General features: G+C 56.5%; 7 protein-coding genes across 7 annotated transcripts; all 7 read right to left on the bottom strand.

Annotated features, from left to right (window-relative positions):
• Nucleotides 1–270: 270 nt before the first annotated feature.
• Nucleotides 271–3,836, bottom strand: LOC146761710 (uncharacterized). The gene is made up of 2 exons (XM_085537085.1): nt 1,535–3,836; nt 271–1,357 (listed from the first exon to the last, which is right to left on the bottom strand). The coding sequence occupies exon 2, from the start codon at nt 1,272–1,274 to the stop codon at nt 291–293; it is 984 nt and encodes a 327-aa protein (XP_085393211.1). The 5' UTR covers nt 1,275–1,357; nt 1,535–3,836; the 3' UTR covers nt 271–290.
• A 337-nt stretch (nt 3,837–4,173) lies between these two features.
• On the bottom strand, nt 4,174–7,740 carry LOC146761709 (uncharacterized). The gene is made up of 2 exons (XM_085537084.1): nt 5,438–7,740; nt 4,174–5,260 (listed from the first exon to the last, which is right to left on the bottom strand). The coding sequence occupies exon 2, from the start codon at nt 5,175–5,177 to the stop codon at nt 4,194–4,196; it is 984 nt and encodes a 327-aa protein (XP_085393210.1). The 5' UTR covers nt 5,178–5,260; nt 5,438–7,740; the 3' UTR covers nt 4,174–4,193.
• Nucleotides 7,741–8,077: 337 nt separating this feature from the next.
• On the bottom strand, nt 8,078–11,619 carry LOC116652932 (uncharacterized). Its single transcript, XM_085537083.1, has 2 exons — nt 9,342–11,619; nt 8,078–9,164 (listed from the first exon to the last, which is right to left on the bottom strand). The coding sequence occupies exon 2, from the start codon at nt 9,079–9,081 to the stop codon at nt 8,098–8,100; it is 984 nt and encodes a 327-aa protein (XP_085393209.1). The 5' UTR covers nt 9,082–9,164; nt 9,342–11,619; the 3' UTR covers nt 8,078–8,097.
• Nucleotides 11,620–11,980: 361 nt separating this feature from the next.
• LOC146761708 (uncharacterized) lies at nt 11,981–15,547 on the bottom strand. Its single transcript, XM_085537082.1, has 2 exons — nt 13,245–15,547; nt 11,981–13,067 (listed from the first exon to the last, which is right to left on the bottom strand). The coding sequence occupies exon 2, from the start codon at nt 12,982–12,984 to the stop codon at nt 12,001–12,003; it is 984 nt and encodes a 327-aa protein (XP_085393208.1). The 5' UTR covers nt 12,985–13,067; nt 13,245–15,547; the 3' UTR covers nt 11,981–12,000.
• Nucleotides 15,548–15,884: 337 nt separating this feature from the next.
• Nucleotides 15,885–19,451, bottom strand: LOC146761707 (uncharacterized). Its single transcript, XM_085537081.1, has 2 exons — nt 17,149–19,451; nt 15,885–16,971 (listed from the first exon to the last, which is right to left on the bottom strand). Exon 2 carries the CDS (start codon nt 16,886–16,888, stop codon nt 15,905–15,907), a length of 984 nt encoding a protein of 327 aa, XP_085393207.1. The 5' UTR covers nt 16,889–16,971; nt 17,149–19,451; the 3' UTR covers nt 15,885–15,904.
• A 337-nt stretch (nt 19,452–19,788) lies between these two features.
• On the bottom strand, nt 19,789–23,354 carry LOC146761706 (uncharacterized). Its single transcript, XM_085537080.1, has 2 exons — nt 21,053–23,354; nt 19,789–20,875 (listed from the first exon to the last, which is right to left on the bottom strand). Exon 2 carries the CDS (start codon nt 20,790–20,792, stop codon nt 19,809–19,811), a length of 984 nt encoding a protein of 327 aa, XP_085393206.1. The 5' UTR covers nt 20,793–20,875; nt 21,053–23,354; the 3' UTR covers nt 19,789–19,808.
• Nucleotides 23,355–23,691: 337 nt separating this feature from the next.
• On the bottom strand, nt 23,692–26,727 carry LOC146761705 (uncharacterized). Its single transcript, XM_085537079.1, has 2 exons — nt 24,956–26,727; nt 23,692–24,778 (listed from the first exon to the last, which is right to left on the bottom strand). Exon 2 carries the CDS (start codon nt 24,693–24,695, stop codon nt 23,712–23,714), a length of 984 nt encoding a protein of 327 aa, XP_085393205.1. The 5' UTR covers nt 24,696–24,778; nt 24,956–26,727; the 3' UTR covers nt 23,692–23,711.
• Between the last annotated feature and the right edge of the window lie 589 nt (nt 26,728–27,316).

Genomic DNA, 27,316 nt, shown 5'->3' with positions numbered 1-27,316 from the left:
GGAACTCTGGAGCGTTCTGCCTGAGTGCACAGGTGGCTGTTCTATACAGTGCCTTCACCTGCCGCTATTTGGGCGGCCTTCACCTGCCACTCACAGGATCCCGCTCACAGCGGCTCTGCGCCTCACGCCCTGCACAGGGCCCAGCAGAAGGGTGGAATGGCGGCCCAGCCACACCGGGTGATGAGAGCACTGGCTCTCGTACGGCACAGCGTGTGCAGGGCTGGGGCGTGAAGGGCAAACCGTCTGGAAAGAGACACGAGGAACAGCACGTGCTTCTTGGTTTGTAGCTTTTATTGTGAGCCCCGCTCGGGGCGCCTCTTGCAGGGCCGAGCAGCGCGCTGGGCACTGCCGGCCCTCCTCTTGGTGGGGCGTCGGGACCCCCCAGCCGAGCGCTTCGTGCCTCGGCCGCGAGTGGAGGAGCCGTGGCTGCAGCCCTGGGTGGCGGGACCGGCCGCCTCGGGACCCGGCTCGCCAGGACCCCCTCCGAGGGCCCCGCTGGACGTGCCGGGGAGCTCCTCCGAGTCGGGACCCGCGCGGCTGCCGGCCGCTGTGGCGCCGGGGGCAACGGGCACCTGCGGGGAGGCAGCGGGACCAGACGGGGCTGCGGGGCCGTCCTCCACCTCCTGGGTGCCGCTGGGGTCTTCGAGGCCCAGCAGCCTCCGGGCCTCCTGGCTGCAGCGGCTCTCGATGGTTCCAACAAGAGCGCCCATGAGCGGAGCGGCGACGGGCCCCAGGGCGTGCTCCGTGCACTGCGCCAGGATGTCCCTGTCCGGCCCCACCTGGCACAGGAACGCCAGGATCATGCTCTTCAGCCACTTGATTCTCCACCAGCGCAGCTCCCCATTGCGCCGCAGCTCCTGCTCCAGCCAGGGCAGCACCGGGTCGAGGATGTTGCGTCTGACCCTGAAAAGCGCTGCCCATGCCTCTGGCACAAGGCCGCCCACTCTCTCCGGCTCCGCGGCCTCGGGCTCGGGGGACGGTGGTGCAGAGGGCGGAGCTGATGCCGCGGTGCCGCTGGGGCCGGTGGCGGTGCCAAAGCCGACGGGCACGGGCACCGCGGGCGGGGAGACGATGCACTCCACGTACTCGTCGTCTCCCCGCACCGACACCCGGATGGTCTTCATGGCCGTTCTGCACAGCGGGCAGCTGTCTCTCAGCATCGCCCAGCGCTGGATGCAGCCGACGCAGAACGTGTGCTTACAGGGATTTGCGGACGCCACGTCCCGTCTCACATCGCGGCAGATGGAGCACATCCACGCCTCTTCTGTGGCCATGCTCTTCTCACTGCAGCGGGATGGGAGAACCGACGATGACAAGTTGCTCTCCGTCACCTCAGCTGCAGAGATGGTGTTGAGCTCTGCAAGAGGAAGAGAAGCCACGGTCACTCGCTGTCCCAGGGGGTGAAAGCCCTCAGTGGTCCCTCAGCACGAAGCCCTCCCATGCCCACGACTGGGCCGTCTCGTGCTCCCCGCTGGCACAAGGCCGGGCTCCCCACGGCTGCCCCGATGGACCCCCGTGTCCCTGCGCCACTCACCTCCGCTGCTGCGGGTGCGCTCCGTAGGGCCCCGGCTGGCTGCTCTAGGCAGGGCCAGGGAAACACAAGCGATGCCGTGGGATCGGGCACTGAGATGCTGCAAGCAGCCCCAGGCACGACCAGCACAGCACAACCAAAAAATCCTCGTTCGACCAACAAGCCTCGCACAGCTGCTCAGCAGGTCCAGGAACGAGCCAGACTGAGCCGGGCTCTGCCGGCACCCCACTATGAGCACTGAGGGCTGAGTGGTCACAATCCGTCATGCGGTGATGTCACAGCCTGTTGCTCAGGGACGTCGCCATGGGCCGTCCGCCCCCACAGTCCCCACCCATGTTTCAGATGTTACCTTCTTTTCTCTAATTAAAACAGCTCAAATTTATGCACTAAAAGGACTCTACTTGTTTATATATTTCCTGTTTTTTTCGCAATTAAGCTCTCGATTTTTCACTTAAGTGTTATGTAGAAACTGGGTTTGGCATTCTCCTTCCCTTGCTTTTGGAATGCCCTGTCTTTCCCTCATTCCTCTTCTGTCAGCATTGCCCTGCTGCTTTTGGGGAATGTCTTCCATTATCAATTTGGAAATACCTTTCATTTTGAGTGTTGTGTGCCACCTGTGGGCTTGGGTCTGTGAGTAACATTCTTTAATTCCTTTGGGAAGGCTTGTGGTGAAATAACACTCTTGGCCCATACATAAACATCAGCTTGAATGGGGAATTTCTACAGAGCAGCTATCCTGTTGGCCCTCTCGCAAGGATCTACCTCTATCTACCTAAGCTGTGCATTTTTATGGGAACCAAAGAAAGCCTTGAGTTACTTAGCAACTTATGGGAAACCTTGTCTTAGCAGCTTCAGCAGGAAAGAGTGAAAGGGGGAGTTGAGAGAGCTCCCCAGTCCTGGATCCCATGTCTGACCTGCTAATGACGGTGTCAAGTGTGGAGGGAAACTGGGCCTCCCCAGACTTGTACATGGCCTTATTTATGGGCCCCAGTGCCTGGACTTCTGGAGCCTCCTCTTGCCCCCGTTCTGCCACCCAAATACATCAGAAAAGCTGTCCTGCATATCAGGCTGGTAGGACTGAAGTTTGTCAGGCGGGTGAATTATCTCTAGCTTGGTGGGTTCTGTTTAGTACCCAGGAAGAGGTACTACATAGAGAGACTCAGGAATGAGAAGTGGACTTGAACATGGATGGTTCTGCACAGTTTATCCACAAGTGTGACTTGTGGTTGTTTGACTTTTGTTTCCGGTATTCCACATGATAAATGTTTCCGGTATTCCACATCACGTAGAACATGAGGAGTAGTTAAAGAGTCAGTGCTCCAGTTCTGTGGGCTGTCGATAGTTCCTGTTATGCCTGTCTCAGAAGAGAAGAACGACATCCCCCAGAGAACTCTGTGTTACCCTTTTCTGTTCAGAGGGAAAGAACAAACTGTTTGCAGATCATGGGGTGCCTCTTTTCCTCCTCTGCTCGTCCCGGCAGCGTGTGTGCTCCTTAGTCGTCTTGCCTTCATCATTAGAGTAAGGCCTTTGGTTTTGGACATGGATGACCGTGCTGTCAGTCTCCCTGACTGTACTCTTCATCATTTCTCTCAGTATCTGTATTTATTATATTTTGTAGACGCCTTCCCCAGAGCCAGAGTACTGAGTGGCAGGGAGCATGGAGGGACTTGGGAGGAACACTAGAGAAATGGCCATCCGCGGAGTCATGGAATCATAGAATTACCCAGGTTGGAAAAGACCTTGAAGGTCATAAAGTCCGATCACAGCCTAACAATACTACCCTAACTCTAACACCCCTCTGCTAAATCATATCTCTGAGCACCACACCTATAAGGGGTAGAATGTTGTGGTTTTGTGCCTTTTCTTATCAATATTCCACGTCATAACAGCGCATGGTGCACTTGGGGGTTATTGCTGCGGTCCTGTGGATTGTCGACAGTTCCGTTTACCTGTCTCAGAAGAGAAGATGTACAGCAGCTCCTAGAAGTCTTCACTGTTGTGTTTCCATTTTCCAGTTGGTGGGAAAGATACGACTGACGGGAATTCACGAGAGCAGTTCTCTGTGCTCCCTGGTGCATCAGAGTAAGAACCTCGGCCTACAGAAACTCTCGTTGCTTTGCTGTATTAGCTTCAATCCCTGCTAACTTGTATTTTTGCTATTTAATTAGTAAACTAAGTTTCTGTTCCTGCTCAGATTGTTGCTACAGTGTTTTTCCTCCTCTCATTCCTTTCTGTTCCCTTTCCCCTTCTCCCCTTCTTTTAGGCCCAGTGTGCAATGGCCCTGCCCTGTCCCCCTGTCACAGATGCAGACATAGCGATAAAGCCTCAGCAGTGTGACAGCCGTGCTGCAGTTGATCAAGACTTGTGAACTGGGAACTCTGGAGCGTTCTGCCTGAGTGCACAGGTGGCTGTTCTATACAGTGCCTTCACCTGCCGCTATTTGTGCGGCCTTCACCTGCCACTCACAGGATCCCGCTCACAGCGGCTCTGCGCCTCACGCCCTGCACAGGGCCCAGCAGAAGGGTGGAATGGCGGCCCAGCCACACCGGGTGATGAGAGCACTGGCTCTCGTACGGCACAGCGTGTGCAGGGCTGGGGCGTGAAGGGCAAACCGTCTGGAAAGAGACACGAGGAACAGCACGTGCTTCTTGGTTTGTAGCTTTTATTGTGAGCCCCGCTCGGGGCGCCTCTTGCAGGGCCGAGCAGCGCGCTGGGCACTGCCGGCCCTCCTCTTGGTGGGGCGTCGGGACCCCCCAGCCGAGCGCTTCGTGCCTCGGCCGCGAGTGGAGGAGCCGTGGCTGCAGCCCTGGGTGGCGGGACCGGCCGCCTCGGGACCCGGCTCGCCAGGACCCCCTCCGAGGGCCCCGCTGGACGTGCCGGGGAGCTCCTCCGAGTCGGGACCCGCGCGGCTGCCGGCCGCTGTGGCGCCGGGGGCAACGGGCACCTGCGGGGAGGCAGCGGGACCAGACGGGGCTGCGGGGCCGTCCTCCACCTCCTGGGTGCCGCTGGGGTCTTCGAGGCCCAGCAGCCTCCGGGCCTCCTGGCTGCAGCGGCTCTCGATGGTTCCAACAAGAGCGCCCATGAGCGGAGCGGCGACGGGCCCCAGGGCGTGCTCCGTGCACTGCGCCAGGATGTCCCTGTCCGGCCCCACCTGGCACAGGAACGCCAGGATCATGCTCTTCAGCCACTTGATTCTCCACCAGCGCAGCTCCCCATTGCGCCGCAGCTCCTGCTCCAGCCAGGGCAGCACCGGGTCGAGGATGTTGCGTCTGACCCTGAAAAGCGCTGCCCATGCCTCTGGCACAAGGCCGCCCACTCTCTCCGGCTCCGCGGCCTCGGGCTCGGGGGACGGTGGTGCAGAGGGCGGAGCTGATGCCGCGGTGCCGCTGGGGCCGGTGGCGGTGCCAAAGCCGACGGGCACGGGCACCGCGGGCGGGGAGACGATGCACTCCACGTACTCGTCGTCTCCCCGCACCGACACCCGGATGGTCTTCATGGCCGTTCTGCACAGCGGGCAGCTGTCTCTCAGCATCGCCCAGCGCTGGATGCAGCCGACGCAGAACGTGTGCTTACAGGGATTTGCGGACGCCACGTCCCGTCTCACATCGCGGCAGATGGAGCACATCCACGCCTCTTCTGTGGCCATGCTCTTCTCACTGCAGCGGGATGGGAGAACCGACGATGACAAGTTGCTCTCCGTCACCTCAGCTGCAGAGATGGTGTTGAGCTCTGCAAGAGGAAGAGAAGCCACGGTCACTCGCTGTCCCAGGGGGTGAAAGCCCTCAGTGGTCCCTCAGCACGAAGCCCTCCCATGCCCACGACTGGGCCGTCTCGTGCTCCCCGCTGGCACAAGGCCGGGCTCCCCACGGCTGCCCCGATGGACCCCCGTGTCCCTGCGCCACTCACCTCCGCTGCTGCGGGTGCGCTCCGTAGGGCCCCGGCTGGCTGCTCTAGGCAGGGCCAGGGAAACACAAGCGATGCCGTGGGATCGGGCACTGAGATGCTGCAAGCAGCCCCAGGCACGACCAGCACAGCACAACCAAAAAATCCTCGTTCGACCAACAAGCCTCGCACAGCTGCTCAGCAGGTCCAGGAACGAGCCAGACTGAGCCGGGCTCTGCCGGCACCCCACTATGAGCACTGAGGGCTGAGTGGTCACAATCCGTCATGCGGTGATGTCACAGCCTGTTGCTCAGGGACGTCGCCATGGGCCGTCCGCCCCCACAGTCCCCACCCATGTTTCAGATGTTACCTTCTTTTCTCTAATTAAAACAGCTCAAATTTATGCACTAAAAGGACTCTACTTGTTTATATATTTCCTGTTTTTTTTCGCAATTAAGCTCTCGATTTTTCACTTAAGTGTTATGTAGAAACTGGGTTTGGCATTCTCCTTCCCTTGCTTTTGGAATGCCCTGTCTTTCCCTCATTCCTCTTCTGTCAGCATTGCCCTGCTGCTTTTGGGGAATGTCTTCCATTATCAATTTGGAAATACCTTTCATTTTGAGTGTTGTGTGCCACCTGTGGGCTTGGGTCTGTGAGTAACATTCTTTAATTCCTTTGGGAAGGCTTGTGGTGAAATAACACTCTTGGCCCATACATAAACATCAGCTTGAATGGGGAATTTCTACAGAGCAGCTATCCTGTTGGCCCTCTCGCAAGGATCTACCTCTATCTACCTAAGCTGTGCATTTTTATGGGAACCAAAGAAAGCCTTGAGTTACTTAGCAACTTATGGGAAACCTTGTCTTAGCAGCTTCAGCAGGAAAGAGTGAAAGGGGGAGTTGAGAGAGCTCCCCAGTCCTGGATCCCATGTCTGACCTGCTAATGACGGTGTCAAGTGTGGAGGGAAACTGGGCCTCCCCAGACTTGTACATGGCCTTATTTATGGGCCCCAGTGCCTGGACTTCTGGAGCCTCCTCTTGCCCCCGTTCTGCCACCCAAATACATCAGAAAAGCTGTCCTGCATATCAGGCTGGTAGGACTGAAGTTTGTCAGGCGGGTGAATTATCTCTAGCTTGGTGGGTTCTGTTTAGTACCCAGGAAGAGGTACTACATAGAGAGACTCAGGAATGAGAAGTGGACTTGAACATGGATGGTTCTGCACAGTTTATCCACAAGTGTGACTTGTGGTTGTTTGACTTTTGTTTCCGGTATTCCACATGATAAATGTTTCCGGTATTCCACATCACGTAGAACATGAGGAGTAGTTAAAGAGTCAGTGCTCCAGTTCTGTGGGCTGTCGATAGTTCCTGTTATGCCTGTCTCAGAAGAGAAGAACGACATCCCCCAGAGAACTCTGTGTTACCCTTTTCTGTTCAGAGGGAAAGAACAAACTGTTTGCAGATCATGGGGTGCCTCTTTTCCTCCTCTGCTCGTCCCGGCAGCGTGTGTGCTCCTTAGTCGTCTTGCCTTCATCATTAGAGTAAGGCCTTTGGTTTTGGACATGGATGACCGTGCTGTCAGTCTCCCTGACTGTACTCTTCATCATTTCTCTCAGTATCTGTATTTATTATATTTTGTAGACGCCTTCCCCAGAGCCAGAGTACTGAGTGGCAGGGAGCATGGAGGGACTTGGGAGGAACACTAGAGAAATGGCCATCCGCGGAGTCATGGAATCATAGAATTACCCAGGTTGGAAAAGACCTTGAAGGTCATAAAGTCCGATCACAGCCTAACAATACTACCCTAACTCTAACACCCCTCTGCTAAATCATATCTCTGAGCACCACACCTATAAGGGGTAGAATGTTGTGGTTTTGTGCCTTTTCTTATCAATATTCCACGTCATAACAGCGCATGGTGCACTTGGGGGTTATTGCTGCGGTCCTGTGGATTGTCGACAGTTCCGTTTACCTGTCTCAGAAGAGAAGATGTACAGCAGCTCCTAGAAGTCTTCACTGTTGTGTTTCCATTTTCCAGTTGGTGGGAAAGATACGACTGACGGGAATTCACGAGAGCAGTTCTCTGTGCTCCCTGGTGCATCAGAGTAAGAACCTCGGCCTACAGAAACTCTCGTTGCTTTGCTGTATTAGCTTCAATCCCTGCTAACTTGTATTTTTGCTATTTAATTAGTAAACTAAGTTTCTGTTCCTGCTCAGATTGTTGCTACAGTGTTTTTCCTCCTCTCATTCCTTTCTGTTCCCTTTCCCCTTCTCCCCTTCTTTTAGGCCCAGTGTGCAATGGCCCTGCCCTGTCCCCCTGTCACAGATGCAGACATAGCGATAAAGCCTCAGCAGTGTGACAGCCGTGCTGCAGTTGATCAAGACTTGTGAACTGGGAACTCTGGAGCGTTCTGCCTGAGTGCACAGGTGGCTGTTCTATACAGTGCCTTCACCTGCCGCTATTTGTGCGGCCTTCACCTGCCACTCACAGGATCCCGCTCACAGCGGCTCTGCGCCTCACGCCCTGCACAGGGCCCAGCAGAAGGGTGGAATGGCGGCCCAGCCACACCGGGTGATGAGAGCACTGGCTCTCGTACGGCACAGCGTGTGCAGGGCTGGGGCGTGAAGGGCAAACCGTCTGGAAAGAGACACGAGGAACAGCACGTGCTTCTTGGTTTGTAGCTTTTATTGTGAGCCCCGCTCGGGGCGCCTCTTGCAGGGCCGAGCAGCGCGCTGGGCACTGCCGGCCCTCCTCTTGGTGGGGCGTCGGGACCCCCCAGCCGAGCGCTTCGTGCCTCGGCCGCGAGTGGAGGAGCCGTGGCTGCAGCCCTGGGTGGCGGGACCGGCCGCCTCGGGACCCGGCTCGCCAGGACCCCCTCCGAGGGCCCCGCTGGACGTGCCGGGGAGCTCCTCCGAGTCGGGACCCGCGCGGCTGCCGGCCGCTGTGGCGCCGGGGGCAACGGGCACCTGCGGGGAGGCAGCGGGACCAGACGGGGCTGCGGGGCCGTCCTCCACCTCCTGGGTGCCGCTGGGGTCTTCGAGGCCCAGCAGCCTCCGGGCCTCCTGGCTGCAGCGGCTCTCGATGGTTCCAACAAGAGCGCCCATGAGCGGAGCGGCGACGGGCCCCAGGGCGTGCTCCGTGCACTGCGCCAGGATGTCCCTGTCCGGCCCCACCTGGCACAGGAACGCCAGGATCATGCTCTTCAGCCACTTGATTCTCCACCAGCGCAGCTCCCCATTGCGCCGCAGCTCCTGCTCCAGCCAGGGCAGCACCGGGTCGAGGATGTTGCGTCTGACCCTGAAAAGCGCTGCCCATGCCTCTGGCACAAGGCCGCCCACTCTCTCCGGCTCCGCGGCCTCGGGCTCGGGGGACGGTGGTGCAGAGGGCGGAGCTGATGCCGCGGTGCCGCTGGGGCCGGTGGCGGTGCCAAAGCCGACGGGCACGGGCACCGCGGGCGGGGAGACGATGCACTCCACGTACTCGTCGTCTCCCCGCACCGACACCCGGATGGTCTTCATGGCCGTTCTGCACAGCGGGCAGCTGTCTCTCAGCATCGCCCAGCGCTGGATGCAGCCGACGCAGAACGTGTGCTTACAGGGATTTGCGGACGCCACGTCCCGTCTCACATCGCGGCAGATGGAGCACATCCACGCCTCTTCTGTGGCCATGCTCTTCTCACTGCAGCGGGATGGGAGAACCGACGATGACAAGTTGCTCTCCGTCACCTCAGCTGCAGAGATGGTGTTGAGCTCTGCAAGAGGAAGAGAAGCCACGGTCACTCGCTGTCCCAGGGGGTGAAAGCCCTCAGTGGTCCCTCAGCACGAAGCCCTCCCATGCCCACGACTGGGCCGTCTCGTGCTCCCCGCTGGCACAAGGCCGGGCTCCCCACGGCTGCCCCGATGGACCCCCGTGTCCCTGCGCCACTCACCTCCGCTGCTGCGGGTGCGCTCCGTAGGGCCCCGGCTGGCTGCTCTAGGCAGGGCCAGGGAAACACAAGCGATGCCGTGGGATCGGGCACTGAGATGCTGCAAGCAGCCCCAGGCACGACCAGCACAGCACAACCAAAAAATCCTCGTTCGACCAACAAGCCTCGCACAGCTGCTCAGCAGGTCCAGGAACGAGCCAGACTGAGCCGGGCTCTGCCGGCACCCCACTATGAGCACTGAGGGCTGAGTGGTCACAATCCGTCATGCGGTGATGTCACAGCCTGTTGCTCAGGGACGTCGCCATGGGCCGTCCGCCCCCACAGTCCCCACCCATGTTTCAGATGTTACCTTCTTTTCTCTAATTAAAACAGCTCAAATTTATGCACTAAAAGGACTCTACTTGTTTATATATTTCCTGTTTTTTTCGCAATTAAGCTCTCGATTTTTCACTTAAGTGTTATGTAGAAACTGGGTTTGGCATTCTCCTTCCCTTGCTTTTGGAATGCCCTGTCTTTCCCTCATTCCTCTTCTGTCAGCATTGCCCTGCTGCTTTTGGGGAATGTCTTCCATTATCAATTTGGAAATACCTTTCATTTTGAGTGTTGTGTGCCACCTGTGGGCTTGGGTCTGTGAGTAACATTCTTTAATTCCTTTGGGAAGGCTTGTGGTGAAATAACACTCTTGGCCCATACATAAACATCAGCTTGAATGGGGAATTTCTACAGAGCAGCTATCCTGTTGGCCCTCTCGCAAGGATCTACCTCTATCTACCTAAGCTGTGCATTTTTATGGGAACCAAAGAAAGCCTTGAGTTACTTAGCAACTTATGGGAAACCTTGTCTTAGCAGCTTCAGCAGGAAAGAGTGAAAGGGGGAGTTGAGAGAGCTCCCCAGTCCTGGATCCCATGTCTGACCTGCTAATGACGGTGTCAAGTGTGGAGGGAAACTGGGCCTCCCCAGACTTGTACATGGCCTTATTTATGGGCCCCAGTGCCTGGACTTCTGGAGCCTCCTCTTGCCCCCGTTCTGCCACCCAAATACATCAGAAAAGCTGTCCTGCATATCAGGCTGGTAGGACTGAAGTTTGTCAGGCGGGTGAATTATCTCTAGCTTGGTGGGTTCTGTTTAGTACCCAGGAAGAGGTACTACATAGAGAGACTCAGGAATGAGAAGTGGACTTGAACATGGATGGTTCTGCACAGTTTATCCACAAGTGTGACTTGTGGTTGTTTGACTTTTGTTTCCGGTATTCCACATGATAAATGTTTCCGGTATTCCACATCACGTAGAACATGAGGAGTAGTTAAAGAGTCAGTGCTCCAGTTCTGTGGGCTGTCGATAGTTCCTGTTATGCCTGTCTCAGAAGAGAAGAACGACATCCCCCAGAGAACTCTGTGTTACCCTTTTCTGTTCAGAGGGAAAGAACAAACTGTTTGCAGATCATGGGGTGCCTCTTTTCCTCCTCTGCTCGTCCCGGCAGCGTGTGTGCTCCTTAGTCGTCTTGCCTTCATCATTAGAGTAAGGCCTTTGGTTTTGGACATGGATGACCGTGCTGTCAGTCTCCCTGACTGTACTCTTCATCATTTCTCTCAGTATCTGTATTTATTATATTTTGTAGACGCCTTCCCCAGAGCCAGAGTACTGAGTGGCAGGGAGCATGGAGGGACTTGGGAGGAACACTAGAGAAATGGCCATCCGCGGAGTCATGGAATCATAGAATTACCCAGGTTGGAAAAGACCTTGAAGGTCATAAAGTCCGATCACAGCCTAACAATACTACCCTAACTCTAACACCCCTCTGCTAAATCATATCTCTGAGCACCACACCTATAAGGGGTAGAATGTTGTGGTTTTGTGCCTTTTCTTATCAATATTCCACGTCATAACAGCGCATGGTGCACTTGGGGGTTATTGCTGCGGTCCTGTGGATTGTCGACAGTTCCGTTTACCTGTCTCAGAAGAGAAGATGTACAGCAGCTCCTAGAAGTCTTCACTGTTGTGTTTCCATTTTCCAGTTGGTGGGAAAGATACGACTGACGGGAATTCACGAGAGCAGTTCTCTGTGCTCCCTGGTGCATCAGAGTAAGAACCTCGGCCTACAGAAACTCTCGTTGCTTTGCTGTATTAGCTTCAATCCCTGCTAACTTGTATTTTTGCTATTTAATTAGTAAACTAAGTTTCTGTTCCTGCTCAGATTGTTGCTACAGTGTTTTTCCTCCTCTCATTCCTTTCTGTTCCCTTTCCCCTTCTCCCCTTCTTTTAGGCCCAGTGTGCAATGGCCCTGCCCTGTCCCCCTGTCACAGATGCAGACATAGCGATAAAGCCTCAGCAGTGTGACAGCCGTGCTGCAGTTGATCAAGACGTGTGAACTGGGAACTCTGGAGCGTTCTGCCTGAGTGCACAGGTGGCTGTTCTATACAGTGCCTTCACCTGCCGCTATTTGTGCGGCCTTCACCTGCCACTCACAGGATCCCGCTCACAGCGGCTCTGCGCCTCACGCCCTGCACAGGGCCCAGCAGAAGGGTGGAATGGCGGCCCAGCCACACCGGGTGATGAGAGCACTGGCTCTCGTACGGCACAGCGTGTGCAGGGCTGGGGCGTGAAGGGCAAACCGTCTGGAAAGAGACACGAGGAACAGCACGTGCTTCTTGGTTTGTAGCTTTTATTGTGAGCCCCGCTCGGGGCGCCTCTTGCAGGGCCGAGCAGCGCGCTGGGCACTGCCGGCCCTCCTCTTGGTGGGGCGTCGGGACCCCCCAGCCGAGCGCTTCGTGCCTCGGCCGCGAGTGGAGGAGCCGTGGCTGCAGCCCTGGGTGGCGGGACCGGCCGCCTCGGGACCCGGCTCGCCAGGACCCCCTCCGAGGGCCCCGCTGGACGTGCCGGGGAGCTCCTCCGAGTCGGGACCCGCGCGGCTGCCGGCCGCTGTGGCGCCGGGGGCAACGGGCACCTGCGGGGAGGCAGCGGGACCAGACGGGGCTGCGGGGCCGTCCTCCACCTCCTGGGTGCCGCTGGGGTCTTCGAGGCCCAGCAGCCTCCGGGCCTCCTGGCTGCAGCGGCTCTCGATGGTTCCAACAAGAGCGCCCATGAGCGGAGCGGCGACGGGCCCCAGGGCGTGCTCCGTGCACTGCGCCAGGATGTCCCTGTCCGGCCCCACCTGGCACAGGAACGCCAGGATCATGCTCTTCAGCCACTTGATTCTCCACCAGCGCAGCTCCCCATTGCGCCGCAGCTCCTGCTCCAGCCAGGGCAGCACCGGGTCGAGGATGTTGCGTCTGACCCTGAAAAGCGCTGCCCATGCCTCTGGCACAAGGCCGCCCACTCTCTCCGGCTCCGCGGCCTCGGGCTCGGGGGACGGTGGTGCAGAGGGCGGAGCTGATGCCGCGGTGCCGCTGGGGCCGGTGGCGGTGCCAAAGCCGACGGGCACGGGCACCGCGGGCGGGGAGACGATGCACTCCACGTACTCGTCGTCTCCCCGCACCGACACCCGGATGGTCTTCATGGCCGTTCTGCACAGCGGGCAGCTGTCTCTCAGCATCGCCCAGCGCTGGATGCAGCCGACGCAGAACGTGTGCTTACAGGGATTTGCGGACGCCACGTCCCGTCTCACATCGCGGCAGATGGAGCACATCCACGCCTCTTCTGTGGCCATGCTCTTCTCACTGCAGCGGGATGGGAGAACCGACGATGACAAGTTGCTCTCCGTCACCTCAGCTGCAGAGATGGTGTTGAGCTCTGCAAGAGGAAGAGAAGCCACGGTCACTCGCTGTCCCAGGGGGTGAAAGCCCTCAGTGGTCCCTCAGCACGAAGCCCTCCCATGCCCACGACTGGGCCGTCTCGTGCTCCCCGCTGGCACAAGGCCGGGCTCCCCACGGCTGCCCCGATGGACCCCCGTGTCCCTGCGCCACTCACCTCCGCTGCTGCGGGTGCGCTCCGTAGGGCCCCGGCTGGCTGCTCTAGGCAGGGCCAGGGAAACACAAGCGATGCCGTGGGATCGGGCACTGAGATGCTGCAAGCAGCCCCAGGCACGACCAGCACAGCACAACCAAAAAATCCTCGTTCGACCAACAAGCCTCGCACAGCTGCTCAGCAGGTCCAGGAACGAGCCAGACTGAGCCGGGCTCTGCCGGCACCCCACTATGAGCACTGAGGGCTGAGTGGTCACAATCCGTCATGCGGTGATGTCACAGCCTGTTGCTCAGGGACGTCGCCATGGGCCGTCCGCCCCCACAGTCCCCACCCATGTTTCAGATGTTACCTTCTTTTCTCTAATTAAAACAGCTCAAATTTATGCACTAAAAGGACTCTACTTGTTTATATATTTCCTGTTTTTTTTCGCAATTAAGCTCTCGATTTTTCACTTAAGTGTTATGTAGAAACTGGGTTTGGCATTCTCCTTCCCTTGCTTTTGGAATGCCCTGTCTTTCCCTCATTCCTCTTCTGTCAGCATTGCCCTGCTGCTTTTGGGGAATGTCTTCCATTATCAATTTGGAAATACCTTTCATTTTGAGTGTTGTGTGCCACCTGTGGGCTTGGGTCTGTGAGTAACATTCTTTAATTCCTTTGGGAAGGCTTGTGGTGAAATAACACTCTTGGCCCATACATAAACATCAGCTTGAATGGGGAATTTCTACAGAGCAGCTATCCTGTTGGCCCTCTCGCAAGGATCTACCTCTATCTACCTAAGCTGTGCATTTTTATGGGAACCAAAGAAAGCCTTGAGTTACTTAGCAACTTATGGGAAACCTTGTCTTAGCAGCTTCAGCAGGAAAGAGTGAAAGGGGGAGTTGAGAGAGCTCCCCAGTCCTGGATCCCATGTCTGACCTGCTAATGACGGTGTCAAGTGTGGAGGGAAACTGGGCCTCCCCAGACTTGTACATGGCCTTATTTATGGGCCCCAGTGCCTGGACTTCTGGAGCCTCCTCTTGCCCCCGTTCTGCCACCCAAATACATCAGAAAAGCTGTCCTGCATATCAGGCTGGTAGGACTGAAGTTTGTCAGGCGGGTGAATTATCTCTAGCTTGGTGGGTTCTGTTTAGTACCCAGGAAGAGGTACTACATAGAGAGACTCAGGAATGAGAAGTGGACTTGAACATGGATGGTTCTGCACAGTTTATCCACAAGTGTGACTTGTGGTTGTTTGACTTTTGTTTCCGGTATTCCACATGATAAATGTTTCCGGTATTCCACATCACGTAGAACATGAGGAGTAGTTAAAGAGTCAGTGCTCCAGTTCTGTGGGCTGTCGATAGTTCCTGTTATGCCTGTCTCAGAAGAGAAGAACGACATCCCCCAGAGAACTCTGTGTTACCCTTTTCTGTTCAGAGGGAAAGAACAAACTGTTTGCAGATCATGGGGTGCCTCTTTTCCTCCTCTGCTCGTCCCGGCAGCGTGTGTGCTCCTTAGTCGTCTTGCCTTCATCATTAGAGTAAGGCCTTTGGTTTTGGACATGGATGACCGTGCTGTCAGTCTCCCTGACTGTACTCTTCATCATTTCTCTCAGTATCTGTATTTATTATATTTTGTAGACGCCTTCCCCAGAGCCAGAGTACTGAGTGGCAGGGAGCATGGAGGGACTTGGGAGGAACACTAGAGAAATGGCCATCCGCGGAGTCATGGAATCATAGAATTACCCAGGTTGGAAAAGACCTTGAAGGTCATAAAGTCCGATCACAGCCTAACAATACTACCCTAACTCTAACACCCCTCTGCTAAATCATATCTCTGAGCACCACACCTATAAGGGGTAGAATGTTGTGGTTTTGTGCCTTTTCTTATCAATATTCCACGTCATAACAGCGCATGGTGCACTTGGGGGTTATTGCTGCGGTCCTGTGGATTGTCGACAGTTCCGTTTACCTGTCTCAGAAGAGAAGATGTACAGCAGCTCCTAGAAGTCTTCACTGTTGTGTTTCCATTTTCCAGTTGGTGGGAAAGATACGACTGACGGGAATTCACGAGAGCAGTTCTCTGTGCTCCCTGGTGCATCAGAGTAAGAACCTCGGCCTACAGAAACTCTCGTTGCTTTGCTGTATTAGCTTCAATCCCTGCTAACTTGTATTTTTGCTATTTAATTAGTAAACTAAGTTTCTGTTCCTGCTCAGATTGTTGCTACAGTGTTTTTCCTCCTCTCATTCCTTTCTGTTCCCTTTCCCCTTCTCCCCTTCTTTTAGGCCCAGTGTGCAATGGCCCTGCCCTGTCCCCCTGTCACAGATGCAGACATAGCGATAAAGCCTCAGCAGTGTGACAGCCGTGCTGCAGTTGATCAAGACTTGTGAACTGGGAACTCTGGAGCGTTCTGCCTGAGTGCACAGGTGGCTGTTCTATACAGTGCCTTCACCTGCCGCTATTTGTGCGGCCTTCACCTGCCACTCACAGGATCCCGCTCACAGCGGCTCTGCGCCTCACGCCCTGCACAGGGCCCAGCAGAAGGGTGGAATGGCGGCCCAGCCACACCGGGTGATGAGAGCACTGGCTCTCGTACGGCACAGCGTGTGCAGGGCTGGGGCGTGAAGGGCAAACCGTCTGGAAAGAGACACGAGGAACAGCACGTGCTTCTTGGTTTGTAGCTTTTATTGTGAGCCCCGCTCGGGGCGCCTCTTGCAGGGCCGAGCAGCGCGCTGGGCACTGCCGGCCCTCCTCTTGGTGGGGCGTCGGGACCCCCCAGCCGAGCGCTTCGTGCCTCGGCCGCGAGTGGAGGAGCCGTGGCTGCAGCCCTGGGTGGCGGGACCGGCCGCCTCGGGACCCGGCTCGCCAGGACCCCCTCCGAGGGCCCCGCTGGACGTGCCGGGGAGCTCCTCCGAGTCGGGACCCGCGCGGCTGCCGGCCGCTGTGGCGCCGGGGGCAACGGGCACCTGCGGGGAGGCAGCGGGACCAGACGGGGCTGCGGGGCCGTCCTCCACCTCCTGGGTGCCGCTGGGGTCTTCGAGGCCCAGCAGCCTCCGGGCCTCCTGGCTGCAGCGGCTCTCGATGGTTCCAACAAGAGCGCCCATGAGCGGAGCGGCGACGGGCCCCAGGGCGTGCTCCGTGCACTGCGCCAGGATGTCCCTGTCCGGCCCCACCTGGCACAGGAACGCCAGGATCATGCTCTTCAGCCACTTGATTCTCCACCAGCGCAGCTCCCCATTGCGCCGCAGCTCCTGCTCCAGCCAGGGCAGCACCGGGTCGAGGATGTTGCGTCTGACCCTGAAAAGCGCTGCCCATGCCTCTGGCACAAGGCCGCCCACTCTCTCCGGCTCCGCGGCCTCGGGCTCGGGGGACGGTGGTGCAGAGGGCGGAGCTGATGCCGCGGTGCCGCTGGGGCCGGTGGCGGTGCCAAAGCCGACGGGCACGGGCACCGCGGGCGGGGAGACGATGCACTCCACGTACTCGTCGTCTCCCCGCACCGACACCCGGATGGTCTTCATGGCCGTTCTGCACAGCGGGCAGCTGTCTCTCAGCATCGCCCAGCGCTGGATGCAGCCGACGCAGAACGTGTGCTTACAGGGATTTGCGGACGCCACGTCCCGTCTCACATCGCGGCAGATGGAGCACATCCACGCCTCTTCTGTGGCCATGCTCTTCTCACTGCAGCGGGATGGGAGAACCGACGATGACAAGTTGCTCTCCGTCACCTCAGCTGCAGAGATGGTGTTGAGCTCTGCAAGAGGAAGAGAAGCCACGGTCACTCGCTGTCCCAGGGGGTGAAAGCCCTCAGTGGTCCCTCAGCACGAAGCCCTCCCATGCCCACGACTGGGCCGTCTCGTGCTCCCCGCTGGCACAAGGCCGGGCTCCCCACGGCTGCCCCGATGGACCCCCGTGTCCCTGCGCCACTCACCTCCGCTGCTGCGGGTGCGCTCCGTAGGGCCCCGGCTGGCTGCTCTAGGCAGGGCCAGGGAAACACAAGCGATGCCGTGGGATCGGGCACTGAGATGCTGCAAGCAGCCCCAGGCACGACCAGCACAGCACAACCAAAAAATCCTCGTTCGACCAACAAGCCTCGCACAGCTGCTCAGCAGGTCCAGGAACGAGCCAGACTGAGCCGGGCTCTGCCGGCACCCCACTATGAGCACTGAGGGCTGAGTGGTCACAATCCGTCATGCGGTGATGTCACAGCCTGTTGCTCAGGGACGTCGCCATGGGCCGTCCGCCCCCACAGTCCCCACCCATGTTTCAGATGTTACCTTCTTTTCTCTAATTAAAACAGCTCAAATTTATGCACTAAAAGGACTCTACTTGTTTATATATTTCCTGTTTTTTTTCGCAATTAAGCTCTCGATTTTTCACTTAAGTGTTATGTAGAAACTGGGTTTGGCATTCTCCTTCCCTTGCTTTTGGAATGCCCTGTCTTTCCCTCATTCCTCTTCTGTCAGCATTGCCCTGCTGCTTTTGGGGAATGTCTTCCATTATCAATTTGGAAATACCTTTCATTTTGAGTGTTGTGTGCCACCTGTGGGCTTGGGTCTGTGAGTAACATTCTTTAATTCCTTTGGGAAGGCTTGTGGTGAAATAACACTCTTGGCCCATACATAAACATCAGCTTGAATGGGGAATTTCTACAGAGCAGCTATCCTGTTGGCCCTCTCGCAAGGATCTACCTCTATCTACCTAAGCTGTGCATTTTTATGGGAACCAAAGAAAGCCTTGAGTTACTTAGCAACTTATGGGAAACCTTGTCTTAGCAGCTTCAGCAGGAAAGAGTGAAAGGGGGAGTTGAGAGAGCTCCCCAGTCCTGGATCCCATGTCTGACCTGCTAATGACGGTGTCAAGTGTGGAGGGAAACTGGGCCTCCCCAGACTTGTACATGGCCTTATTTATGGGCCCCAGTGCCTGGACTTCTGGAGCCTCCTCTTGCCCCCGTTCTGCCACCCAAATACATCAGAAAAGCTGTCCTGCATATCAGGCTGGTAGGACTGAAGTTTGTCAGGCGGGTGAATTATCTCTAGCTTGGTGGGTTCTGTTTAGTACCCAGGAAGAGGTACTACATAGAGAGACTCAGGAATGAGAAGTGGACTTGAACATGGATGGTTCTGCACAGTTTATCCACAAGTGTGACTTGTGGTTGTTTGACTTTTGTTTCCGGTATTCCACATGATAAATGTTTCCGGTATTCCACATCACGTAGAACATGAGGAGTAGTTAAAGAGTCAGTGCTCCAGTTCTGTGGGCTGTCGATAGTTCCTGTTATGCCTGTCTCAGAAGAGAAGAACGACATCCCCCAGAGAACTCTGTGTTACCCTTTTCTGTTCAGAGGGAAAGAACAAACTGTTTGCAGATCATGGGGTGCCTCTTTTCCTCCTCTGCTCGTCCCGGCAGCGTGTGTGCTCCTTAGTCGTCTTGCCTTCATCATTAGAGTAAGGCCTTTGGTTTTGGACATGGATGACCGTGCTGTCAGTCTCCCTGACTGTACTCTTCATCATTTCTCTCAGTATCTGTATTTATTATATTTTGTAGACGCCTTCCCCAGAGCCAGAGTACTGAGTGGCAGGGAGCATGGAGGGACTTGGGAGGAACACTAGAGAAATGGCCATCCGCGGAGTCATGGAATCATAGAATTACCCAGGTTGGAAAAGACCTTGAAGGTCATAAAGTCCGATCACAGCCTAACAATACTACCCTAACTCTAACACCCCTCTGCTAAATCATATCTCTGAGCACCACACCTATAAGGGGTAGAATGTTGTGGTTTTGTGCCTTTTCTTATCAATATTCCACGTCATAACAGCGCATGGTGCACTTGGGGGTTATTGCTGCGGTCCTGTGGATTGTCGACAGTTCCGTTTACCTGTCTCAGAAGAGAAGATGTACAGCAGCTCCTAGAAGTCTTCACTGTTGTGTTTCCATTTTCCAGTTGGTGGGAAAGATACGACTGACGGGAATTCACGAGAGCAGTTCTCTGTGCTCCCTGGTGCATCAGAGTAAGAACCTCGGCCTACAGAAACTCTCGTTGCTTTGCTGTATTAGCTTCAATCCCTGCTAACTTGTATTTTTGCTATTTAATTAGTAAACTAAGTTTCTGTTCCTGCTCAGATTGTTGCTACAGTGTTTTTCCTCCTCTCATTCCTTTCTGTTCCCTTTCCCCTTCTCCCCTTCTTTTAGGCCCAGTGTGCAATGGCCCTGCCCTGTCCCCCTGTCACAGATGCAGACATAGCGATAAAGCCTCAGCAGTGTGACAGCCGTGCTGCAGTTGATCAAGACTTGTGAACTGGGAACTCTGGAGCGTTCTGCCTGAGTGCACAGGTGGCTGTTCTATACAGTGCCTTCACCTGCCGCTATTTGTGCGGCCTTCACCTGCCACTCACAGGATCCCGCTCACAGCGGCTCTGCGCCTCACGCCCTGCACAGGGCCCAGCAGAAGGGTGGAATGGCGGCCCAGCCACACCGGGTGATGAGAGCACTGGCTCTCGTACGGCACAGCGTGTGCAGGGCTGGGGCGTGAAGGGCAAACCGTCTGGAAAGAGACACGAGGAACAGCACGTGCTTCTTGGTTTGTAGCTTTTATTGTGAGCCCCGCTCGGGGCGCCTCTTGCAGGGCCGAGCAGCGCGCTGGGCACTGCCGGCCCTCCTCTTGGTGGGGCGTCGGGACCCCCCAGCCGAGCGCTTCGTGCCTCGGCCGCGAGTGGAGGAGCCGTGGCTGCAGCCCTGGGTGGCGGGACCGGCCGCCTCGGGACCCGGCTCGCCAGGACCCCCTCCGAGGGCCCCGCTGGACGTGCCGGGGAGCTCCTCCGAGTCGGGACCCGCGCGGCTGCCGGCCGCTGTGGCGCCGGGGGCAACGGGCACCTGCGGGGAGGCAGCGGGACCAGACGGGGCTGCGGGGCCGTCCTCCACCTCCTGGGTGCCGCTGGGGTCTTCGAGGCCCAGCAGCCTCCGGGCCTCCTGGCTGCAGCGGCTCTCGATGGTTCCAACAAGAGCGCCCATGAGCGGAGCGGCGACGGGCCCCAGGGCGTGCTCCGTGCACTGCGCCAGGATGTCCCTGTCCGGCCCCACCTGGCACAGGAACGCCAGGATCATGCTCTTCAGCCACTTGATTCTCCACCAGCGCAGCTCCCCATTGCGCCGCAGCTCCTGCTCCAGCCAGGGCAGCACCGGGTCGAGGATGTTGCGTCTGACCCTGAAAAGCGCTGCCCATGCCTCTGGCACAAGGCCGCCCACTCTCTCCGGCTCCGCGGCCTCGGGCTCGGGGGACGGTGGTGCAGAGGGCGGAGCTGATGCCGCGGTGCCGCTGGGGCCGGTGGCGGTGCCAAAGCCGACGGGCACGGGCACCGCGGGCGGGGAGACGATGCACTCCACGTACTCGTCGTCTCCCCGCACCGACACCCGGATGGTCTTCATGGCCGTTCTGCACAGCGGGCAGCTGTCTCTCAGCATCGCCCAGCGCTGGATGCAGCCGACGCAGAACGTGTGCTTACAGGGATTTGCGGACGCCACGTCCCGTCTCACATCGCGGCAGATGGAGCACATCCACGCCTCTTCTGTGGCCATGCTCTTCTCACTGCAGCGGGATGGGAGAACCGACGATGACAAGTTGCTCTCCGTCACCTCAGCTGCAGAGATGGTGTTGAGCTCTGCAAGAGGAAGAGAAGCCACGGTCACTCGCTGTCCCAGGGGGTGAAAGCCCTCAGTGGTCCCTCAGCACGAAGCCCTCCCATGCCCACGACTGGGCCGTCTCGTGCTCCCCGCTGGCACAAGGCCGGGCTCCCCACGGCTGCCCCGATGGACCCCCGTGTCCCTGCGCCACTCACCTCCGCTGCTGCGGGTGCGCTCCGTAGGGCCCCGGCTGGCTGCTCTAGGCAGGGCCAGGGAAACACAAGCGATGCCGTGGGATCGGGCACTGAGATGCTGCAAGCAGCCCCAGGCACGACCAGCACAGCACAACCAAAAAATCCTCGTTCGACCAACAAGCCTCGCACAGCTGCTCAGCAGGTCCAGGAACGAGCCAGACTGAGCCGGGCTCTGCCGGCACCCCACTATGAGCACTGAGGGCTGAGTGGTCACAATCCGTCATGCGGTGATGTCACAGCCTGTTGCTCAGGGACGTCGCCATGGGCCGTCCGCCCCCACAGTCCCCACCCATGTTTCAGATGTTACCTTCTTTTCTCTAATTAAAACAGCTCAAATTTATGCACTAAAAGGACTCTACTTGTTTATATATTTCCTGTTTTTTTCGCAATTAAGCTCTCGATTTTTCACTTAAGTGTTATGTAGAAACTGGGTTTGGCATTCTCCTTCCCTTGCTTTTGGAATGCCCTGTCTTTCCCTCATTCCTCTTCTGTCAGCATTGCCCTGCTGCTTTTGGGGAATGTCTTCCATTATCAATTTGGAAATACCTTTCATTTTGAGTGTTGTGTGCCACCTGTGGGCTTGGGTCTGTGAGTAACATTCTTTAATTCCTTTGGGAAGGCTTGTGGTGAAATAACACTCTTGGCCCATACATAAACATCAGCTTGAATGGGGAATTTCTACAGAGCAGCTATCCTGTTGGCCCTCTCGCAAGGATCTACCTCTATCTACCTAAGCTGTGCATTTTTATGGGAACCAAAGAAAGCCTTGAGTTACTTAGCAACTTATGGGAAACCTTGTCTTAGCAGCTTCAGCAGGAAAGAGTGAAAGGGGGAGTTGAGAGAGCTCCCCAGTCCTGGATCCCATGTCTGACCTGCTAATGACGGTGTCAAGTGTGGAGGGAAACTGGGCCTCCCCAGACTTGTACATGGCCTTATTTATGGGCCCCAGTGCCTGGACTTCTGGAGCCTCCTCTTGCCCCCGTTCTGCCACCCAAATACATCAGAAAAGCTGTCCTGCATATCAGGCTGGTAGGACTGAAGTTTGTCAGGCGGGTGAATTATCTCTAGCTTGGTGGGTTCTGTTTAGTACCCAGGAAGAGGTACTACATAGAGAGACTCAGGAATGAGAAGTGGACTTGAACATGGATGGTTCTGCACAGTTTATCCACAAGTGTGACTTGTGGTTGTTTGACTTTTGTTTCCGGTATTCCACATGATAAATGTTTCCGGTATTCCACATCACGTAGAACATGAGGAGTAGTTAAAGAGTCAGTGCTCCAGTTCTGTGGGCTGTCGATAGTTCCTGTTATGCCTGTCTCAGAAGAGAAGAACGACATCCCCCAGAGAACTCTGTGTTACCCTTTTCTGTTCAGAGGGAAAGAACAAACTGTTTGCAGATCATGGGGTGCCTCTTTTCCTCCTCTGCTCGTCCCGGCAGCGTGTGTGCTCCTTAGTCGTCTTGCCTTCATCATTAGAGTAAGGCCTTTGGTTTTGGACATGGATGACCGTGCTGTCAGTCTCCCTGACTGTACTCTTCATCATTTCTCTCAGTATCTGTATTTATTATATTTTGTAGACGCCTTCCCCAGAGCCAGAGTACTGAGTGGCAGGGAGCATGGAGGGACTTGGGAGGAACACTAGAGAAATGGCCATCCGCGGAGTCATGGAATCATAGAATTACCCAGGTTGGAAAAGACCTTGAAGGTCATAAAGTCCGATCACAGCCTAACAATACTACCCTAACTCTAACACCCCTCTGCTAAATCATATCTCTGAGCACCACACCTATAAGGGGTAGAATGTTGTGGTTTTGTGCCTTTTCTTATCAATATTCCACGTCATAACAGCGCATGGTGCACTTGGGGGTTATTGCTGCGGTCCTGTGGATTGTCGACAGTTCCGTTTACCTGTCTCAGAAGAGAAGATGTACAGCAGCTCCTAGAAGTCTTCACTGTTGTGTTTCCATTTTCCAGTTGGTGGGAAAGATACGACTGACGGGAATTCACGAGAGCAGTTCTCTGTGCTCCCTGGTGCATCAGAGTAAGAACCTCGGCCTACAGAAACTCTCGTTGCTTTGCTGTATTAGCTTCAATCCCTGCTAACTTGTATTTTTGCTATTTAATTAGTAAACTAAGTTTCTGTTCCTGCTCAGATTGTTGCTACAGTGTTTTTCCTCCTCTCATTCCTTTCTGTTCCCTTTCCCCTTCTCCCCTTCTTTTAGGCCCAGTGTGCAATGGCCCTGCCCTGTCCCCCTGTCACAGATGCAGACATAGCGATAAAGCCTCAGCAGTGTGACAGCCGTGCTGCAGTTGATCAAGACTTGTGAACTGGGAACTCTGGAGCGTTCTGCCTGAGTGCACAGGTGGCTGTTCTATACAGTGCCTTCACCTGCCGCTATTTGTGCGGCCTTCACCTGCCACTCACAGGATCCCGCTCACAGCGGCTCTGCGCCTCACGCCCTGCACAGGGCCCAGCAGAAGGGTGGAATGGCGGCCCAGCCACACCGGGTGATGAGAGCACTGGCTCTCGTACGGCACAGCGTGTGCAGGGCTGGGGCGTGAAGGGCAAACCGTCTGGAAAGAGACACGAGGAACAGCACGTGCTTCTTGGTTTGTAGCTTTTATTGTGAGCCCCGCTCGGGGCGCCTCTTGCAGGGCCGAGCAGCGCGCTGGGCACTGCCGGCCCTCCTCTTGGTGGGGCGTCGGGACCCCCCAGCCGAGCGCTTCGTGCCTCGGCCGCGAGTGGAGGAGCCGTGGCTGCAGCCCTGGGTGGCGGGACCGGCCGCCTCGGGACCCGGCTCGCCAGGACCCCCTCCGAGGGCCCCGCTGGACGTGCCGGGGAGCTCCTCCGAGTCGGGACCCGCGCGGCTGCCGGCCGCTGTGGCGCCGGGGGCAACGGGCACCTGCGGGGAGGCAGCGGGACCAGACGGGGCTGCGGGGCCGTCCTCCACCTCCTGGGTGCCGCTGGGGTCTTCGAGGCCCAGCAGCCTCCGGGCCTCCTGGCTGCAGCGGCTCTCGATGGTTCCAACAAGAGCGCCCATGAGCGGAGCGGCGACGGGCCCCAGGGCGTGCTCCGTGCACTGCGCCAGGATGTCCCTGTCCGGCCCCACCTGGCACAGGAACGCCAGGATCATGCTCTTCAGCCACTTGATTCTCCACCAGCGCAGCTCCCCATTGCGCCGCAGCTCCTGCTCCAGCCAGGGCAGCACCGGGTCGAGGATGTTGCGTCTGACCCTGAAAAGCGCTGCCCATGCCTCTGGCACAAGGCCGCCCACTCTCTCCGGCTCCGCGGCCTCGGGCTCGGGGGACGGTGGTGCAGAGGGCGGAGCTGATGCCGCGGTGCCGCTGGGGCCGGTGGCGGTGCCAAAGCCGACGGGCACGGGCACCGCGGGCGGGGAGACGATGCACTCCACGTACTCGTCGTCTCCCCGCACCGACACCCGGATGGTCTTCATGGCCGTTCTGCACAGCGGGCAGCTGTCTCTCAGCATCGCCCAGCGCTGGATGCAGCCGACGCAGAACGTGTGCTTACAGGGATTTGCGGACGCCACGTCCCGTCTCACATCGCGGCAGATGGAGCACATCCACGCCTCTTCTGTGGCCATGCTCTTCTCACTGCAGCGGGATGGGAGAACCGACGATGACAAGTTGCTCTCCGTCACCTCAGCTGCAGAGATGGTGTTGAGCTCTGCAAGAGGAAGAGAAGCCACGGTCACTCGCTGTCCCAGGGGGTGAAAGCCCTCAGTGGTCCCTCAGCACGAAGCCCTCCCATGCCCACGACTGGGCCGTCTCGTGCTCCCCGCTGGCACAAGGCCGGGCTCCCCACGGCTGCCCCGATGGACCCCCGTGTCCCTGCGCCACTCACCTCCGCTGCTGCGGGTGCGCTCCGTAGGGCCCCGGCTGGCTGCTCTAGGCAGGGCCAGGGAAACACAAGCGATGCCGTGGGATCGGGCACTGAGATGCTGCAAGCAGCCCCAGGCACGACCAGCACAGCACAACCAAAAAATCCTCGTTCGACCAACAAGCCTCGCACAGCTGCTCAGCAGGTCCAGGAACGAGCCAGACTGAGCCGGGCTCTGCCGGCACCCCACTATGAGCACTGAGGGCTGAGTGGTCACAATCCGTCATGCGGTGATGTCACAGCCTGTTGCTCAGGGACGTCGCCATGGGCCGTCCGCCCCCACAGTCCCCACCCATGTTTCAGATGTTACCTTCTTTTCTCTAATTAAAACAGCTCAAATTTATGCACTAAAAGGACTCTACTTGTTTATATATTTCCTGTTTTTTTTCGCAATTAAGCTCTCGATTTTTCACTTAAGTGTTATGTAGAAACTGGGTTTGGCATTCTCCTTCCCTTGCTTTTGGAATGCCCTGTCTTTCCCTCATTCCTCTTCTGTCAGCATTGCCCTGCTGCTTTTGGGGAATGTCTTCCATTATCAATTTGGAAATACCTTTCATTTTGAGTGTTGTGTGCCACCTGTGGGCTTGGGTCTGTGAGTAACATTCTTTAATTCCTTTGGGAAGGCTTGTGGTGAAATAACACTCTTGGCTCATACATAAACATCAGCTTGAATGGGGAATTTCTACAGAGCAGCTATTTTGTTGGCCCTCTCGCAAGGATCTACCTCTATCTACCTAAGCTGTGCATTTTTATGGGAACCAAAGAAAGCCTTGAGTTACTTAGCAACTTATGGGAAACCTTGTCTTAGCAGCTTCAGCAGGAAAGAGTGAAAGGGGGAGTTGAGAGAGCTCCCCAGTCCTGGATCCCATGTCTGACCTGCTAATGACGGTGTCAAGTGTGGAGGGAAACTGGGCCTCCCCAGACTTGTACATGGCCTTATTTATGGGCCCCAGTGCCTGGACTTCTGGAGCCTCCTCTTGCCCCCATTCTGCCACCCAAATACATCAGAAAAGCTGTCCTGCAAATCAGGCTGGTAGGACTGAAGTTTGTCAGGCGGGTGAATTATCTCTAGCTTGGTGGGTTCTACTTAGTACCCATGAAGAGGTACTACAGAGACTCAAGACTGAAAAGTGGACTTGAACATGGACAGTTCTGCACAGTTTATCCATGAGTGTGTCTTGTGGTTGTTTCACTTTTGTTCCTGTTATTCCACATGGTAACATCATGTAAAACATGAGGAGTAGTTAAAGTGTCAGGTGCTCCAGTTCTGTGGGGTGTCGATAATTCCTGGTATACCTGTCTCAGAAGAGAAGAATGACATACCCCAGAGGACTCTGTGTTACCCTTTTCTGTTCAGAGGGAAAGAACAAACTGTTTGCAGATCATGGGGTGCCTCTTTTCCTCCTCTGCTCATCCCAGCAGCGTCTGTGCTCCATAGTCGTCATGCCTTCAGCATTAGAGTAAGTCCTTTGGTTTTGGACATGGATGTCCATGCTGTCAGTCTCCCTGACTGTACTCTTCATCATTTCTATCAGTATCTGTAGTAACAATGTTTTGCAGACGCCTTCCCCAGAGCCAGAAAGTACTGAGTGGCAGGGAGCATGGAGGGACTTGGGAGGGACACTAGAGAGATGGCCATCCGCGGAGTCATAGAATCATAGAAGAATCATAGAATCATAGAATTACCCAGGTTGGAAAAGACCTTGATTGTGATAAAGTCCAACCCAGCCTAACCATAGTACCCTATTTCTAACAACCCTCTTCTAAATCATATCTCTGAGCACCACACCTATAAGGGGTAGAATGTTATGGTTTTGTGCCTTTTCTTATCAATATTCGAAATCATAACAGTGCATCATTGAACAGCATCATAACACCCTCTGCCGCAGACAGAGGGTGGTGGTCAATGGCTCTATGTCCAGGCTGGTAACGAGTGGTGTCCCTCAAGGGTCTGTCTTGTGACCGGTGCTCTTAAACATCTTCATTAATGACATTGATGAGGGAATGGTGTTCACCCTCAGCAAGTTTGCTGACGACACCAAGCTGAGTGGTGCGGTCGATACGGTGGAAGGAAGGGATGCCATTCAGAGGGACCTGGGCAGGCTGGAAAGCTGGGCTCGGGTGAACCTACTGAGGTTCAACACGGCAAAGTGCAGGTTTTACACTTGGGCCAGAAGAACCCCAGGCACCTGTACAGGCTGGGAGGAGTGGTCCTTGAGAGCAGCACAGCAGAGAAGGACCTGGGGGTCCTGATGGACGAAAGACTCAACATGAGCCAGCAGTGCGCTCTAGCAGCCCGAAAAGCAAATGGGATCCTGGGCTCCA

Source organism: Coturnix japonica, chromosome 2 (genome assembly GCF_054131305.1).
Source record: "Coturnix japonica strain WE chromosome 2, WE-NBRP24, whole genome shotgun sequence".
NCBI classification, from domain to species: domain Eukaryota; kingdom Metazoa; phylum Chordata; class Aves; order Galliformes; family Phasianidae; genus Coturnix; species Coturnix japonica.
Note: the sequence above shows the minus strand (reverse complement) of the source record. Positions and strands in the feature narration are given on the sequence as shown.